The 14,901-nt window shown below is 33.9% G+C and overlaps 1 protein-coding gene across 1 annotated transcript; it reads right to left on the reverse strand.

The window, feature by feature from the left end:
* Positions 1–3,974: 3,974 nt before the first annotated feature.
* On the reverse strand, positions 3,975–11,423 carry LOC120327909 (uncharacterized). The gene is made up of 9 exons (XM_039394280.2): positions 11,267–11,423; positions 10,556–10,672; positions 9,856–10,011; positions 8,769–8,882; positions 7,614–7,766; positions 7,330–7,455; positions 5,799–5,954; positions 5,251–5,478; positions 3,975–4,977 (listed from the first exon to the last, which is right to left on the reverse strand). The coding sequence occupies exons 1-9, from the start codon at positions 11,340–11,342 to the stop codon at positions 4,796–4,798; spliced, it is 1,308 nt and encodes a 435-aa protein (XP_039250214.2). The 5' UTR covers positions 11,343–11,423; the 3' UTR covers positions 3,975–4,795.
* Positions 11,424–14,901: the final 3,478 nt, after the last annotated feature.

Genomic DNA, 14,901 nt, shown 5'->3' on the forward strand with positions numbered 1-14,901 from the left:
AACAAGGCCATGTGAAACCATCCACTGGTATCTAAAGATGTGTAACGTTTTTTCTTTTGGAAGAATGCAACCTTTCAGTGCTGCATTGACTTTGGCAAAATTAATATATCCTTGTGGAGATAGAAGGTATGCGTATGCGAAACCGAGGTGTGCACCTGTTATGCCAACATAGTTGAGTCAAACGTTTGGAATACCAGTAAAATCAAGATGGTCAACTTATGGCTAAAAAGTAATAAATTATCATTAAACCTCTGTTCATGGTTTTTGGTTCCAGGCAAACTAATTGGCAGTTCCATCTCCAAATTAACAATAAAAGGATAGAAAGAACAAAATGTATCAAGTATTTGGGTATAATCCTAGATGAGAACTTGTCATGGAAACCTCATATTGATCACTTATATAAAAAAGTTTCACAATCACTCGGAATCTTGTATAAGTCACGTAGAATTCTCGGTATCGATGCATTAAAAATTGTATACTATAGTCTCATATACACTCATCTGAAATATGGCATTATAAGTTGGAGAGGAACTAATAAAACTACGCTAAAACCACTAGTAATTCTGCATAACAAAGCAATTCGCTGCATGCTATCTGCAGAATCACAGCATGTTTATAACTCACTCTTATGCAAGCAGTGTGGAGTATTACAACTGAAAGATATCTATCTTTCTGAAATTGCCAAATTTATGTATCGCTTCGAAAATCATATGCTACCCCCTATATTTCATAACTTTTTTACAAAAATTTCAACCATCCATAGCCATGCCACAAGGAGTGTTACAAAAGGGACTTATTTCATGCCTAGATGTTCTTTTTCATTAACAAAAAAAACGCTCAAAACAGAAGGCATTCTAATTTGGGGAAAAATTCCGTCTAATATTAAAGAAAACTCACTTGCAACATTCAGTAAGCGATTAAAAATTCATCTACTTGATGATGATGGATAGATGAAAAAAGACGACTATGTTTATTACCTTACGTATTCAAGTCATATTATTATCGTATTGCTGCTATGTCCATGCTCTATAATTTTTGCCCAAATCTCAAATCACGTTGATAACAATTTCCCTCATATAATAACAAATTCTGCAACTAGTGCCCAATTAGAAAAACAGCCCTCTAACATTCAAATTAAAAAAAGAAATAAAAATTATAAAAGTGTGGTGATGGGTACAATCTTTTCCACTCTGTTCAGATGGGAATGCGCGAATATATATACGAATTCCTAATATTGGTTTGCAATGCGATGAAATCCCATCTTGGCATTTCTGCCTCTCGCAATTGCTGCGTATACTTATCGGGGAAGTTCTGTGGCGTGGTTATCAAATGAAAAAAACATGGGAGTATTTTTTCTACTTCTCTACTACAATCAAACCTTGACATTTTGTGAAACTTTTTTCCATGCAACTTTTTTTCAAAACATCCCCAACAACCCAAATTAATTCTGTTATTAAACTTCCGAAACAAACACATAAAATTATCATCAGATGCATATCACCAAGTAGATATTGCTGAATTAATCTTTATTTTACCATTTTTTATGTAATTCTTTTTGGTGACTGAAAAAAAGATCGAATGGATGATTTGTAACAAGCTAACAATCAATTAAAATAAGTCTAAGATTATACACATATGCCCTAAAAAATATCACAAGGGATGCCAATATCGATCAACATTGATGGCACAAAGTTAGAATCTGTCCCTTCCTACAGTTATCTGGGACTAAACATATACAACTTTTCACGCTGGGATGTCAATGTTAATGATATTTGTAAAAGAAATTCTCGTACTGTAAGTATGCTGATTAAACTACAACATTATTTTGACAAAGCTACTCTCAAAATGGTATATTTCTCACTTTTTCAATCATATATCCAATATATAGTTAAATCATGGGGGTCTGCATCTCTATCAATTTGCATAAAGTTGAAGTGCTTTAGAACAGAGCGTCAAAATCCTCTATCGGCCTTCTTCTCGTTTGAATCTAAAAACTATATACAACAAAACCAATATTCTGAAGCTTGCAGATATTTACAAATTAGATGTCAGTAAGCTAATGCACAAATTCCATAATCATTGTTTACCGACTGCAGTTGATGGCAACTTTACAAGACAAAGTAATATCCACACGCACAATACAAGGTCAGGTTCCACACATTCTTTCTATTTACCCCGTTTGTCACATTCCAAAACCCAAAATTGCTTTAGATATAAAGACATAAAACGTGGGATTACGTACAAAGTGAAATAAAAAGCATGCCTATCCAGCTCTTCAAAGCAATGTTGAAAAAACATTTATTGTCACAATATCTATCTTAACATGGGATTTATTTATATGATAACCCTTGTCACTAATCACCATTTCCAATGATCTTACAGCCCGAAATGTAATAATTGCATAGCTCTGATTAAACTGTTGTCAGTGACCTTCTGAACCTACGCACTTCTTCCTTCATAAAGTGTCTAAATAGTGGTGAAATGACTCCTAAAAATGATGTGTCTTATCATTGTATTTTTATTATTATTATATGTGGAATTTTCATTACCAGTGTTCTGAGATCAGTTATTTTTTGCTCAATCGATGTGATGATTGTTCCATTCAGCATTTCTATTTATGTTAAGAAATTTGTCTTTATTAATTTTTATCCAATATTTCAACCAACACTTCACCATTGCAACCGTGTGGCTATACCTACTGTCTGACCGTGGTCACCTTCAAAAAGTTCCCAAACTATTATCAAGCAAGGTCGCTGAAGTGGGGAATACCTTGACAATCTCGTGCTCTTATGGCTCTCTAGTATAATCTCAAATATTTGTTTATTCCTAAATATATCAGCTGATTAATTACCTGTTCAAAAACTATTCTCTCGACAAAAACAGTAGTTACAAAACTAAACGTCCTTTTTAATTAGATATTAGATCCTTGAGTGTCGCTGCTCGATAACCAGGTTTGGTTCCTCGCGGCTTCCCTTCCTCAGTTGAAATATGTGAATATCTTTTTCTTCGTATTTTGTAAAAAACTGACTTTATTTCTGATTGGAAAAAATAAACTTGACTTGACTTGCATTTTGATATCAATGTAAATGCCTAGATATTAATAGAAATTAATATTTTCAATAACGGCTCTCCCTGTTTCAATTTTTAAATCAGAGTTTTTTTTTAATTGGTGTTATCAGCATATTTCTTGATTTATCAACATTTAAAGATTAAATTTAGTTTTTTGAGTTTCCTTCAATTTGCTACCTTTTCGATTTAAATGTTTGCTCTTGATTGTATTACTTCATTTTCACTATCAACAACTTGCATAATTAGCGAACAATTTAAAAAAATAATGTAGTGCTACGAGCAAGGTCATCAACAAAAAATAAAAGATAAGGTCGGTCCCAATCAAGATCCTTGTAGGACTCCGTGAGTTACAGGTAAGGCAGAAGAACAATATAAGTCCATTTGTACGTATTCTTATCTACTGGCCTAGTAATCGGCAAGAAGTTGGTTTACCACATCGTTTAGATTTAGAAGAAATAAACAAATACCACGATATGCTGACGAAAACAGGCCGATCGCGCTCAGCGTGTTGGCTACCCCTGGTATATTCGAACCCATATTAAAACATTTGACTTAAAAATACCCATGTGTAAGAACATATTATATATATATATATATATATATATATATCAATATGCGTCGATTGAAAAGTTTTTTTTATTTTATCATTATTGTGATCGCGATCCTAAAGACCGACTTGTCTGGTAAACGCTGCATCTTTCTCATTCCAGCTTCGCGCCTTCACACTAAATCTAGGTAGCTGTTAATTTTATAATGCTCAACGTCAGGACATTCACAACGAGTTACATGTGGCCATATCAAGCTATTTGTATATTTATGTATATATATTACTTGATATTGTTTACTTGATCTGATGTCTAAACTCTGCATTGACAAACTCGACAGAAATAAATCAAGCGGTAGAATTGCATGGTCAATTTTATTCGTTATCTCGAATCATAATAATCTTCTCATGTATATATATATAGGGTGGCCCAAAAGTAGGTGTATACAGTTATTAAACTATTTTATGATCTGTGAAGCTACTTGCAGTTCACTTTATGTTACTTGTTAAGTACCACAAAAACTGCTTATTTTTTTTTGATAGTAAATCTAGTTTGAATTTTACATTAGTTTTCTAGCTGCTTGGAAGGTAACACATGAAGATGGAAATTTGTGCCGTACTGTGTGTCAGAGTGTTTTGGACAGGTGTGAAGAATGTTGCAATGTTGGAGGAGGACATTTTGAGCACTTAAGTAATTAAACAGTTTCTATGTCTACGATATAGCTAGCATTCTTGAACTTTAAAAGTGCCTAAATGAGAACTACAAACCTACTTTTGGACCTAAACCCTACTTTTAATAACTGTATACCTACTTTTGGGTAAACTTCTAATCGTGGAATTCTCCATTAATACAAGCAAGTTGATCGATATTCCAGTATAAGAAAATCAAAATCTAATATCATGTATTCTCAAAACCTGCTCCACGTATACGTGCAATGTAAACGTATATATATATATATATATATATATGAAATGAGAAATTTGATTATCACAGATATGTGCGATCTCAAGGGCAAATCCCAGCAAATCACATCTGCGTATCAATAAGTAGAAATCCTTGGTTTTATTTGTCCGTACTAAAAACTTTATGAGTGAACGTTGTTGAAATGTTCTAAGTAACAAAAATGCAAGAAAATCATTGAATTGCTGATATATACTTGAGATAACAGAGGGATTTAATACTCAGGCACATTGAACGCGTTGTCCCGTACGTTCATCAATCCAATATGCCATACACGATCCACATCTTGTTACGCGACATTTTGCGTGGGGATTCCCGTGACACACCAATGGTCTTCCATAGATGTCAGAACAACTGTTGGCAAAACAAGTCCTGTATTCTTGCACACCTCTGTCGCACTGACCTATAATAAAAATAATTACTGTTGTTCTCTCTTGTCATAACAATTGAAACTATGATCTATTAAGTTGCAATAAAACGGACGCGCATAAGAAATTTCAAGGTCGAGGTTCTTCAAATGTCAATTAGAGATAAGACATTTATCATTTTACCATACCACGATGAAAAGCATTTGTACTCTTTTGAGTTTTCTATTATTTTCAGAGAAAATCTGAATCAATAATTTTTGATGGTAACATGAGAAATTGTTGAATATATAGTTTTCAATTTTACTTACAATACTGTGTAATCAACTGATTGGTATACTGGTCATAAAAATGGATATCACATCGTCCCCAGATCGGTTGACATCTTGCGCCAACATTTTTGGGACAAACTAGTTGACTGCATAGGTTCGATGGACAATAAGGTGCACGTGGTGCTGGAACTATGGGAGATTGACGCCCACGGTTTGATAGGGCAAGAGCAATCAAAAGCGGATTCAATGGCGCGCGGGTAGGTGAATCTGTGAAAAATATTTAACAAAATATTTCAGTAAATTTTGAGTTAGTAACAAAACGATAAAATTAATTTATATTTGATAATGTAAAGTAAAATTAATTAACACTAAAACGGGATTTAGTTTTTCTGTTCCGACTCCAACATAGAAAATAGATATAACCCTTAAGCAAGATAACTAATAATATTGAAAATTATATTCACAGAGTGTCTATTTTATACAAACGTAGAAGATATATGTGAATTCTAAATCACATATATGCTTTATAATTCCGTCTTCACTTTAAACAAAACATGAATTATATTTCTTTTACACAACGTTTTCACCTGGGTCTACGCATTTAGTTCCGCATCCTGTTGAACAGCAGATTTTGGAATCTTCGCAATCTTCATTTTTTGTACATGTCGGTGGATCCTCGAATTCGACACAGGTATCGCCAGTGACTTCAGGAAACTCGCATTTTTCATCGAAATCGGATATTGCTAGATTTATTATTAGAATATTTAATAGTATAATAAAATAGTATAAAAGTTTTCTATTTCTTTCTATAGATCGGGGGTTCTCAATCTGGGGTTCGCGAACCCCCAGGGGTTCACGAGAAGATTTCCAGGGGTACTTGGACGGCAGTCGAGTTTTTGTGTGTCGCTGTTTTTTAATATCTTTTAATACTATCAGAGGAAAATGCGTGCCGATTAAAACGTAGATTTTCCCTGATGTGTTTCGTTGTTGTAATTGTGACCCACCAATGCGAAATTCACGGCTTTCGGTGTCTGGTTACCGGGGGTTCGCGTTGGTTGTTTCGTGACTCGGGGGTACTTGACAAGAAAAAGGTTGAAACTCCTGCAGTATAGATGAACAGTTTACTATTTCTAGTTGCCACAGTTTTTTCACAATTATTAATATTTTTTATTATACATATATAAAAAAATTGACAAGATTGAGGCTTTTATTACGAAGTTTACTCTTGTATATAAAATATCTGGCCCATAATAAAACACAATTTATACTTTGGTTTTGCCCTACTCCCAAAAAAATTAAGGTTTAACCTATACTCAACAGTCAGCCATGCATTACCTATTTCCCAAAATTGCTGCACAAATGTACTTACAAAAATAAAATGAATGTAACAAATAAATTAAATAACCAATAAAATTAGGTGCTTATTCAAAAACCGCCATTAATAAAAAGTAGTGCTATGTGAGTTATCTATCACTTCGATGATGAGAGTTATTATTGAAACACAAAATTTACTTATTTACAACGCTCAGGTTTTGGGAAAATTTAGAGTCTCCAACTGTTGAAATTAAAATAAGGCTTTTTATACGGCGTTTGTTTACGCTATTTCCCCCGAAAAAAACACGTATAATAATCCACTGATGTCCAACAATATGTGAGGAGAGGCTATTTATATTTTCCGTCTGGCATTGCCTTTCAAACTTATTACACCCTGCTGGTATAGGTGCTTGGCATGGGATTTGCACTCGAGATGCCTAAGCTTCGATGCCAATATGAGATTGTGAAAAGTACAAAAATCCATCGCCAGTTTTTAAGATCTCTAATAGGAATTTGCAACTTCCTGCGAAAGAAAGTTTGATTTTTTGTGTATAAGAAGATGACCATAAAGTGTTTAGTAGAATGTTACATGGACGCACCACATCTAAATATACAGCATCACGTGTTCATAAAGCGCATATTTTAGGTAAACATATCTATTAATTAACTTGGTGCTTTGCTCAATTATGTTCATTTACTTATAATTGCATACTTTGGCGATCTCAATAAAACATTTGTTACCCCATGATTGCAACAATGATGTTTCTCAATCGTATAATGTGCCAGCGCGAACATACTGCTCACCTGTTTCACACATGGAACCGCCGTACCCCAGGGGGCATAAGCAACTGAAACCATCGGTAGAGTCGTCGTTTATGCATAGTTTATTCTGGTCCGTGCATGTTTTTAGTTCTTCGGCATTATCACAGCCTGATTATATTAAAATATAAATAGTTTAAAAAAAACGTTCAAGTGTTAAAACTCACATTTGTCATCTTCCAGCCTTATTTAGTGAGACTATACATACTTTATTTTATTTCAGATTATCATACGTTGGTACGTCTAGTTTCAATGTTATAAAATCTTACCTATTGGTAAACATGTGCTCGAACAGGCGTCCGGTGATGGACAGCATATGTGTCTCGTGGGACATTCATCATTGCCAAAGCATTTGTCAAAGTTTGCTTGTTCACAAACGTCAATGATATCACTCGGAAATGGACATCGTTGATCTGCAGTGGCTGTGTAAAATAATACACGACATGAAATCGGTTTTCGGAGAGGATTTTCACAAATATCGTTTAAATGCATATCTATTATAAATTTTTCTTACTGTACATATCTTCAAAATATTGAGCGGCAGCATTGCGATCGAGGGGAATAAGTGTTGCATGAGAAGCTCTGATTTGAGTAATTCGCATAAAAACGAATTGAAACTTGATATAATTGACACTTTACCACACATTTTTATGTCCACAGATTGTCTTCTGGAGTAGTGATTCTATTTATACTGCCGCAATCGCAGATTAAATTGATCACAATTAAATCAATAAAATCACCTGTTTTAAATATGCTCCTATCGGTTATGGATTGAATAGAAAAATCATTACATATCCGTTGAAAATATAGGATCTTTCAACGAGTATTTTTGTTGTATATACTTTATTTTAATGTCCTTCATTATTGTACTTTTTGGGATTTTATAGCAGATCTAGGGATTTTTTATACCAGCGAGAACAAATTTGCGTATGTATCAAAACTAAATATAATCAAGTAGTTTACCTCACATTATTATGTCCGCAGATTGCCGTGTTATTTTAGATAAGTAATGCGTTTATTTGGTAGTGAGTCGACGCAAATGCGAGTTATGTTGAACACAATTAAATTGAAATTGAAAGACAGTTCGAATACCGGTAGTTGGTATGGATTGAATATTACGACATAAAAGTCACTATAGGATATTTTAAAACGTATGCGCAATTTTGACGACCGTTCCAGAAGCTGTTGCATATAAATTTCCGATTTTTATACCCCTCCCCTTCCTTTTTTTGAATCCCGTGCCTTGTTATCACGTCAACGAAACTGAGTGCATTGGCACGTAACCTTTTATATGCAAAAAAACAACAACATTTAGGCCTAAAACGGGCTCTTTTTATCCGTCGGGTTGGTTTATTCGCCGGGAAATACGGTATATGCTTTTTTGAAGGTACATGGTAACGTTTTTCAATATTTCCAATACTCACGGTCCATGCAATCTTCTCCTTCGAATCCAAGCGCGCACATACAGACGAAGTATTCCTCTACTTTATAACATCCTTGTTTTGGTTTGCAATCAGCTTTTGTTGTACACTTTAGTTCTGAAATTATAAAAATTCGAATATTCGGCATGAATATTTGGCCATGAATTGCTGCGTAAGAACCCACCAAATAAATGTTTTTTTTGATAAAAATGAACCAAAAGCATTGCTTATAAATACACATCTAGCATTCAACTTATCTGTAAAGATAGCAATATGTTGAATTTTCTGTATGTCTCTTTCTGTGAGTTTAAATAATTCTGTGATTGAAAAAAAATTAAAAATGAAACACAGCTGCCAACAAACGCAAATTCTTTAAGAAAATGTGACGTTGTTTTGAATCGTCTCATTTTGTTGACCCACCCCCCACATTGTTTTATTTCAATTTGTCACTCGAATTATTCTAGTTGGTTCTAGTTAATTTGATTGGCATCTGTTTTTTGTAAAAAAAATGTTCTACTGAAATTGAATAAATATTTAAATATTCGACAATTCTATTTAATTCATAGTTATTGATACACTTTGTACGGGATGATCTTTGTTTATAAATAGAGATTGTGCAATTATGATAACGTAACGCTGACAGGCACTGATTTTCGGAAGATATTATCTAAATATTTCCGTGTTGGTCTGTACCGTTCGTTTTGTCCTTCTTCATTCATCATTTGGTATGTGCTTGAGGCGATGATCGTTTATTTTAACATTAAATTTGGTAACATTCTATACCTTTTTACTTTATTTAAAAAATAAAGAATTGCAAAATCTCGTCGAGAAAATGTAATAAATTGTTAAGCAAATTTCTTAAAATTAAACTTAATTCATGTTGTGTGCAACTTTACCAATTAAACTGTAAAAAATTCAATGTCTCTAAAATTCGTATTTTTTTGGAAACTTTACTAAAATGAAAAAAAAACTCAGTTATTGTGTCCAATACACTTTCCATACTACTTGGTAATGGGTGATCATTCGTATGATTACGAGGAAATTGTTAGAACAGTCTAAAGAATTGTTCACGAAACAAAGCGTTACTAACCTGGATTAATTGTACACTTCCTCCCGCATCCAGATGAGCAACAAATACCGAATTCTCCGCACCCACTTCCACATTCGTCTGGAATATCCGAGTCATCGCAAGTATTCTCTGGTTTATCTGGTATCTCACACTTTTCGTCAATGAGGCTGGTATCCGCTGTAAAATGGTGAATATTTTAAACTTTTGCTTTCAAAAATCAAAGTTCAATAAAATTATATGTCGTTTTTAATGCTTATGAATTGATAACAAATCAAGTTATTTGCGGATTTAATTGAGCGTACATGCATAACTATGTGTGTATTTTTCAACACAAAGCATGATTCAACTCGTCTATTTTCTATTGTTGATATTGTAAATTAATTTCAGGTTAAATAATTTGTATTTTACTGAATGCTATTTTGTGGTTAACAACATGACGTTATACAAAATAGGATAAGTTGAAAAAGTAAAACACTAAGGCTAATTAAATTTTTGTTTGAAAATTCAAGTGATAAAACGAACATTGTAGAACACGAGATATATAAGAGCATAATATAATTCTTATTCTTAGAATTTGATATTGTGTAAATGCATTGCGTTGGATTCGAATTTTTCTTTTTATTGGTTTTCCTTACCGTTGTCAACAAATCGTATTAAATCGAAAATTGTTACCAATTTAACCATTGAACAAAATTGCATATAACAAACAAATATTCCTTACGTTCTTCGCAGTTGTCACCCATAAAGCCATACGGACAATAACAATTGAGAGTATCGTCGTTGCTACTGTAGCAAATTTCATTATCAGCTGCACACTCCCCTCCTGAGCATGATGCTCCTACATGTAGAAAAAATGAAATTGAGATTGATATAAAGTACAGAGAAAATTTGTCAACTTTATTTTCATGGTTAGAGTTTGTATAACTCAATCAAAAATCAAAATAATATTCAAACTAATCAAGTTATAGACCAAATCACTACTTGAAATGATAATAATTAGGTAAATAATACTGCTTCATTTTGTTTTGAAAATCAATTAAATCTTTACATAAAAAAGAGTGGGACTTGTATTTTTGTTCAGTTGGGGTAGATCTTCAATAAATAAAAAAAATACAACACAGGATTAAATAAAATATTGATTTTATCTGCAAAGTATTGTATGAATCAAGAATGCTTTATTTCCAAAGACATGATACTCAAGTGAACATGATATAGTGCCATGGAAAATTATCAAAATTAGGTCGAACTGAGATAAAAAACTTGCCATAACAAACTGGTTTACGTTTGATGGTCCTTCTAATATAAGCAAAGAGTGTCCCATTCACTGATTACGGAATACATAGAGCAATAAATTTCATTATTTGGAAAAAGAGCTAGACTAAAAAAGACTAAACTTTCAGCATTTGCTATTTTCAAACATTAAATCACCAACCTGAACCAGATAATCCGTTCTCACCAACGGCTAATGGCAATAGGACTAATATACAGAAATACTTGTCCATGGTCATGATATTTGCAAGGATCAGAACTGCGCTAATATATCGATTGGTATGAACCGTTTGAACGCGAACTTTTATGCGAGAACAATTAGCCCTCTGGTCAATGCAGTGAATTAAATTTCCAGTTTGATGAACCTCTTGAAAAAGCCCCCGGGCTTCAGCCTACCTTTTCTATTAATAAATCCGGCCTTGACCACTGTGTTCTTTTAATAACATATTTGTAAATTAATGGCATTACAGAGGTTTATTTGCATGACGTTCATTTTGAACATCAAAACTGTGTATGCACAAATTAAAATTTATAATAACAAAAAATTAGAATTATTCACCGTTTTGCATAATAAAAAATTAACGATTATCTACGCTTACGGCCGTGATTTTGTTAAACGATTTACTGAGTAGAATTTTCAATGAAGAAATTTTATGGCGAAATAAATTAAAACAGTGGAATAAATGAATTTGTCTCATTTTGAAAACCCCATACTCTGGTGCCATGAAATTTAATTACAGCTTTGAGTTTTCTAATTACTATCCAATCTAATTGCTTGATTATCGCAGTGGTGGGGGTATTTCTTTCTGAGTGGGCCGGTTCCAGATAATAGACTTGCTTACTGGGCCGGTGGCTCAATATCAAACTATAAATAAAAACAGTTTATTAACCAAAAAACAGCGTACCAGATGATGTACATCTAATATACCAAGGGGTACAATGGTAAATGGAACTGATGTAGCCTAATACAAGCGTCCAAACCTAGGGATTTGTTCAAAAAGAATTGTTTTTAAACAATTGTTTTAAATCAATTTTTTTTTGCCTGGTTTGTTCAAAATGGCTGTACCATTTGACTTTTTTGTATTAAAAAGGCTGAAGAAAAATGGACGTAAAAACTTGCCAAGCGCTTCCTATTTGCAATAAATTCTTCAAAACGCCACAAATAGCGATAGAGGCTCATGCACACCTTCTCAGGTTGTAGCTCAGTGGTTGGCGCAGTAAGACGCAACTGATAACGTAACGCCATTTCGTAAACGACCCTGCGACGAAACCACCTTGCGAAAATTGAAATGCGATCGAATAAATGAGTTTGTATAACTTTGAAAAACTCTATCACTTCAACCTTAAAACAAAGCTTGCTAAGCATAAATTTACCAAACAGTATTAACCGTAATAATGCCTTCATTTTATGAGAAAAATATCAATACATGAACTCGAAATTAGTTGAGGCGTTTTGCATCAGAGGACTTTTACAATTAACATAGGCCAGGCTAGCGTGTCTCATCCGCCGTCGATGTAAGAATATTCTTCATTATCGTAGTAGGCTTGTGAGCTAATTTTCATGATTTTTCTTACTCAAAACGTCCCTTTGATATCTCGGATAAACAATCCGGTTAAAATCTCTTGACTTTTGTGAAGTCACGAAAGTCGCGATAAATGTATGCAATAGAAGTAAAAGTCAAAATAGGAATTTTTACGCCCGAATGCAACGTTTTGGCGTGGTTTTGCGGCGATGCAAGGGGTATTTCACTAAAAAATCCAGGAAAAAATTTGATTTAAGACAAGCCCTTGTTTGAAAACACGATGTTTTTTTAGAATTGATAAAAAACAACACCCTATCCCAAACATTGTTCAAATCAGACTAGAAGCTCAGGGGTGTAGTCAGGGGAAGGGTTGGAACTCCAAGAAAGACTGAAAAATCGTTAATAACGCGTGCGATTGCATTTTGATAAAATCGTCGATTGTTTTCTTTAGAGCGACGTGCTATTAAGGCAGTAAACACCTTTAGTCCGGCAGAATCGGGCCCTAACATTGTTTTGGGACATAAAGTTTTTTTTATTGTTTAGATATAATGTATATGACATATATAATGATACCCAGGTGGGTGTGGAGTATATAATGTTGAGCAATTTTAAGTGGATTTACAGTATTCGGTCCAAGATGACGCAAATCCTGAACCCTCACCTGGTAAACAGGTGAGGGGTTGTGTTCAGTTTGTGCGCCATTATAGTACGAATACTTCAGGAGCGCCTTTTTGTTAAAAACTACATGGTTTAGTTTTGCATACATAGTAACATTGAATCTCCTTACAATGCCAGAAATTTAATTTTAGTAAAATAAATGGTAGTTTATTTCACTAATACAAGCCAAGATCCATCGACAGCATCTAGCCACTTTCTATTGAGCTTTTCAAACTACATTTGCGTTGCCGCGCGCATTTCGTTTTCCTAGTTTAAAGGCTTAGGGACTTGGGAAATATTTTATTAGTTGAACTGGATTGGAATATTTGACCTCGTCTTTCACTCCGAACAAGGCCATCCACTGGTATCTAAAGATGTGTAACGTGTTTTCTTTTGGAAGAATGCAACCTTTCAGTGCTGCATTGGCTTTGGCAAAATTAATATATCCTTGTGGAGATAGAAGGTATGCGTATGCAAAACCAAGGTGTGCACCTGTTATGCCAACATAGTTGAGTCAAACGTTTGGAATACTAGTACATCACACCCATTTTCCTGCGTGCTTCGGTTGTACGTAGTAACGCGCACATTTTTGCGCACATGCATCAAATTCCACTTGATTATTGAGCTATAGGTTTTTGACGAGCTTTTGTGTATGATTTCATTCCATAGAATTTGTATGCTGTTCTGAAGAATACTAATTTCAGCTTTCTCATTCATTCAAACCGCGTGTTGAAAGTAAGTTTTGTAATATTGCGTGTTGGTTTCCAACATCCTTGAATCGGTGATGCCAGTAAATCTTAAATACAAAAAGATCAGTAACATCTGCAATAAAAACCGCAGTACCCACTCAAATGACAGCTGGGGGATGGATACTCTTAGTATCTGCTCCATCGCGTGCCTTATACAGTCTTACCAGTTTACATGAGTGCCAATTGATTGGTATCTAAGCTCAGCCTGAGACAAAAAGTTTCGGACTGCAATTGGCGTGACGAAATGTTTTTAAATATATATTCTACAATAAGATTATTTGATTGCATACTACTGAAAGTTCCGCCTTATATGTCTTTTCCCATTGCACTATTCCTTTACTGATATTCGATAATATGACGCTCATCTGACATAGTTCTTAAAGTGTGGTGATGGGTACAATCTTTTCCACTCTGTTCAGATGGGAATGCGCGAATATATATACGAATTGCTAATATTGGTTTGCAATCTTGGCATTTCTGCTTCTCGCAATTGCTGCGTATACTTATCGGGGAAGTTCTGTGGCGTGGTTATCAAATAAAAATAAAAAAAACATGGGAGTATTTTTTCTACTTCTCTACTACTATCAAACCTTGACATTGTGTGAAAACTTTTTTCCATGCAACTTTTTTTTTTAAAACATCCCCAACAACCACAATTAATTCTGTTATTAAACTTCCGAAACAAACACATAAAATTATCAGCAGATGCATATCACCAAGTAGATATTGCTGAATTGATCTTTATTTTACCATTTTCCATGTAATTCTTTTTGGTGAACCTGTTATTCATCGTAAATACAGCACATTTGAAAATGTTGTAGTGTGACTTTTTTGGCCTCACATTTTTGATATTTGTAGTTAGAGCTCTT

This window comes from Styela clava, chromosome 7 (genome assembly GCF_964204865.1).
Source record: "Styela clava chromosome 7, kaStyClav1.hap1.2, whole genome shotgun sequence".
In the NCBI taxonomy this organism is placed as follows: domain Eukaryota; kingdom Metazoa; phylum Chordata; class Ascidiacea; order Stolidobranchia; family Styelidae; genus Styela; species Styela clava.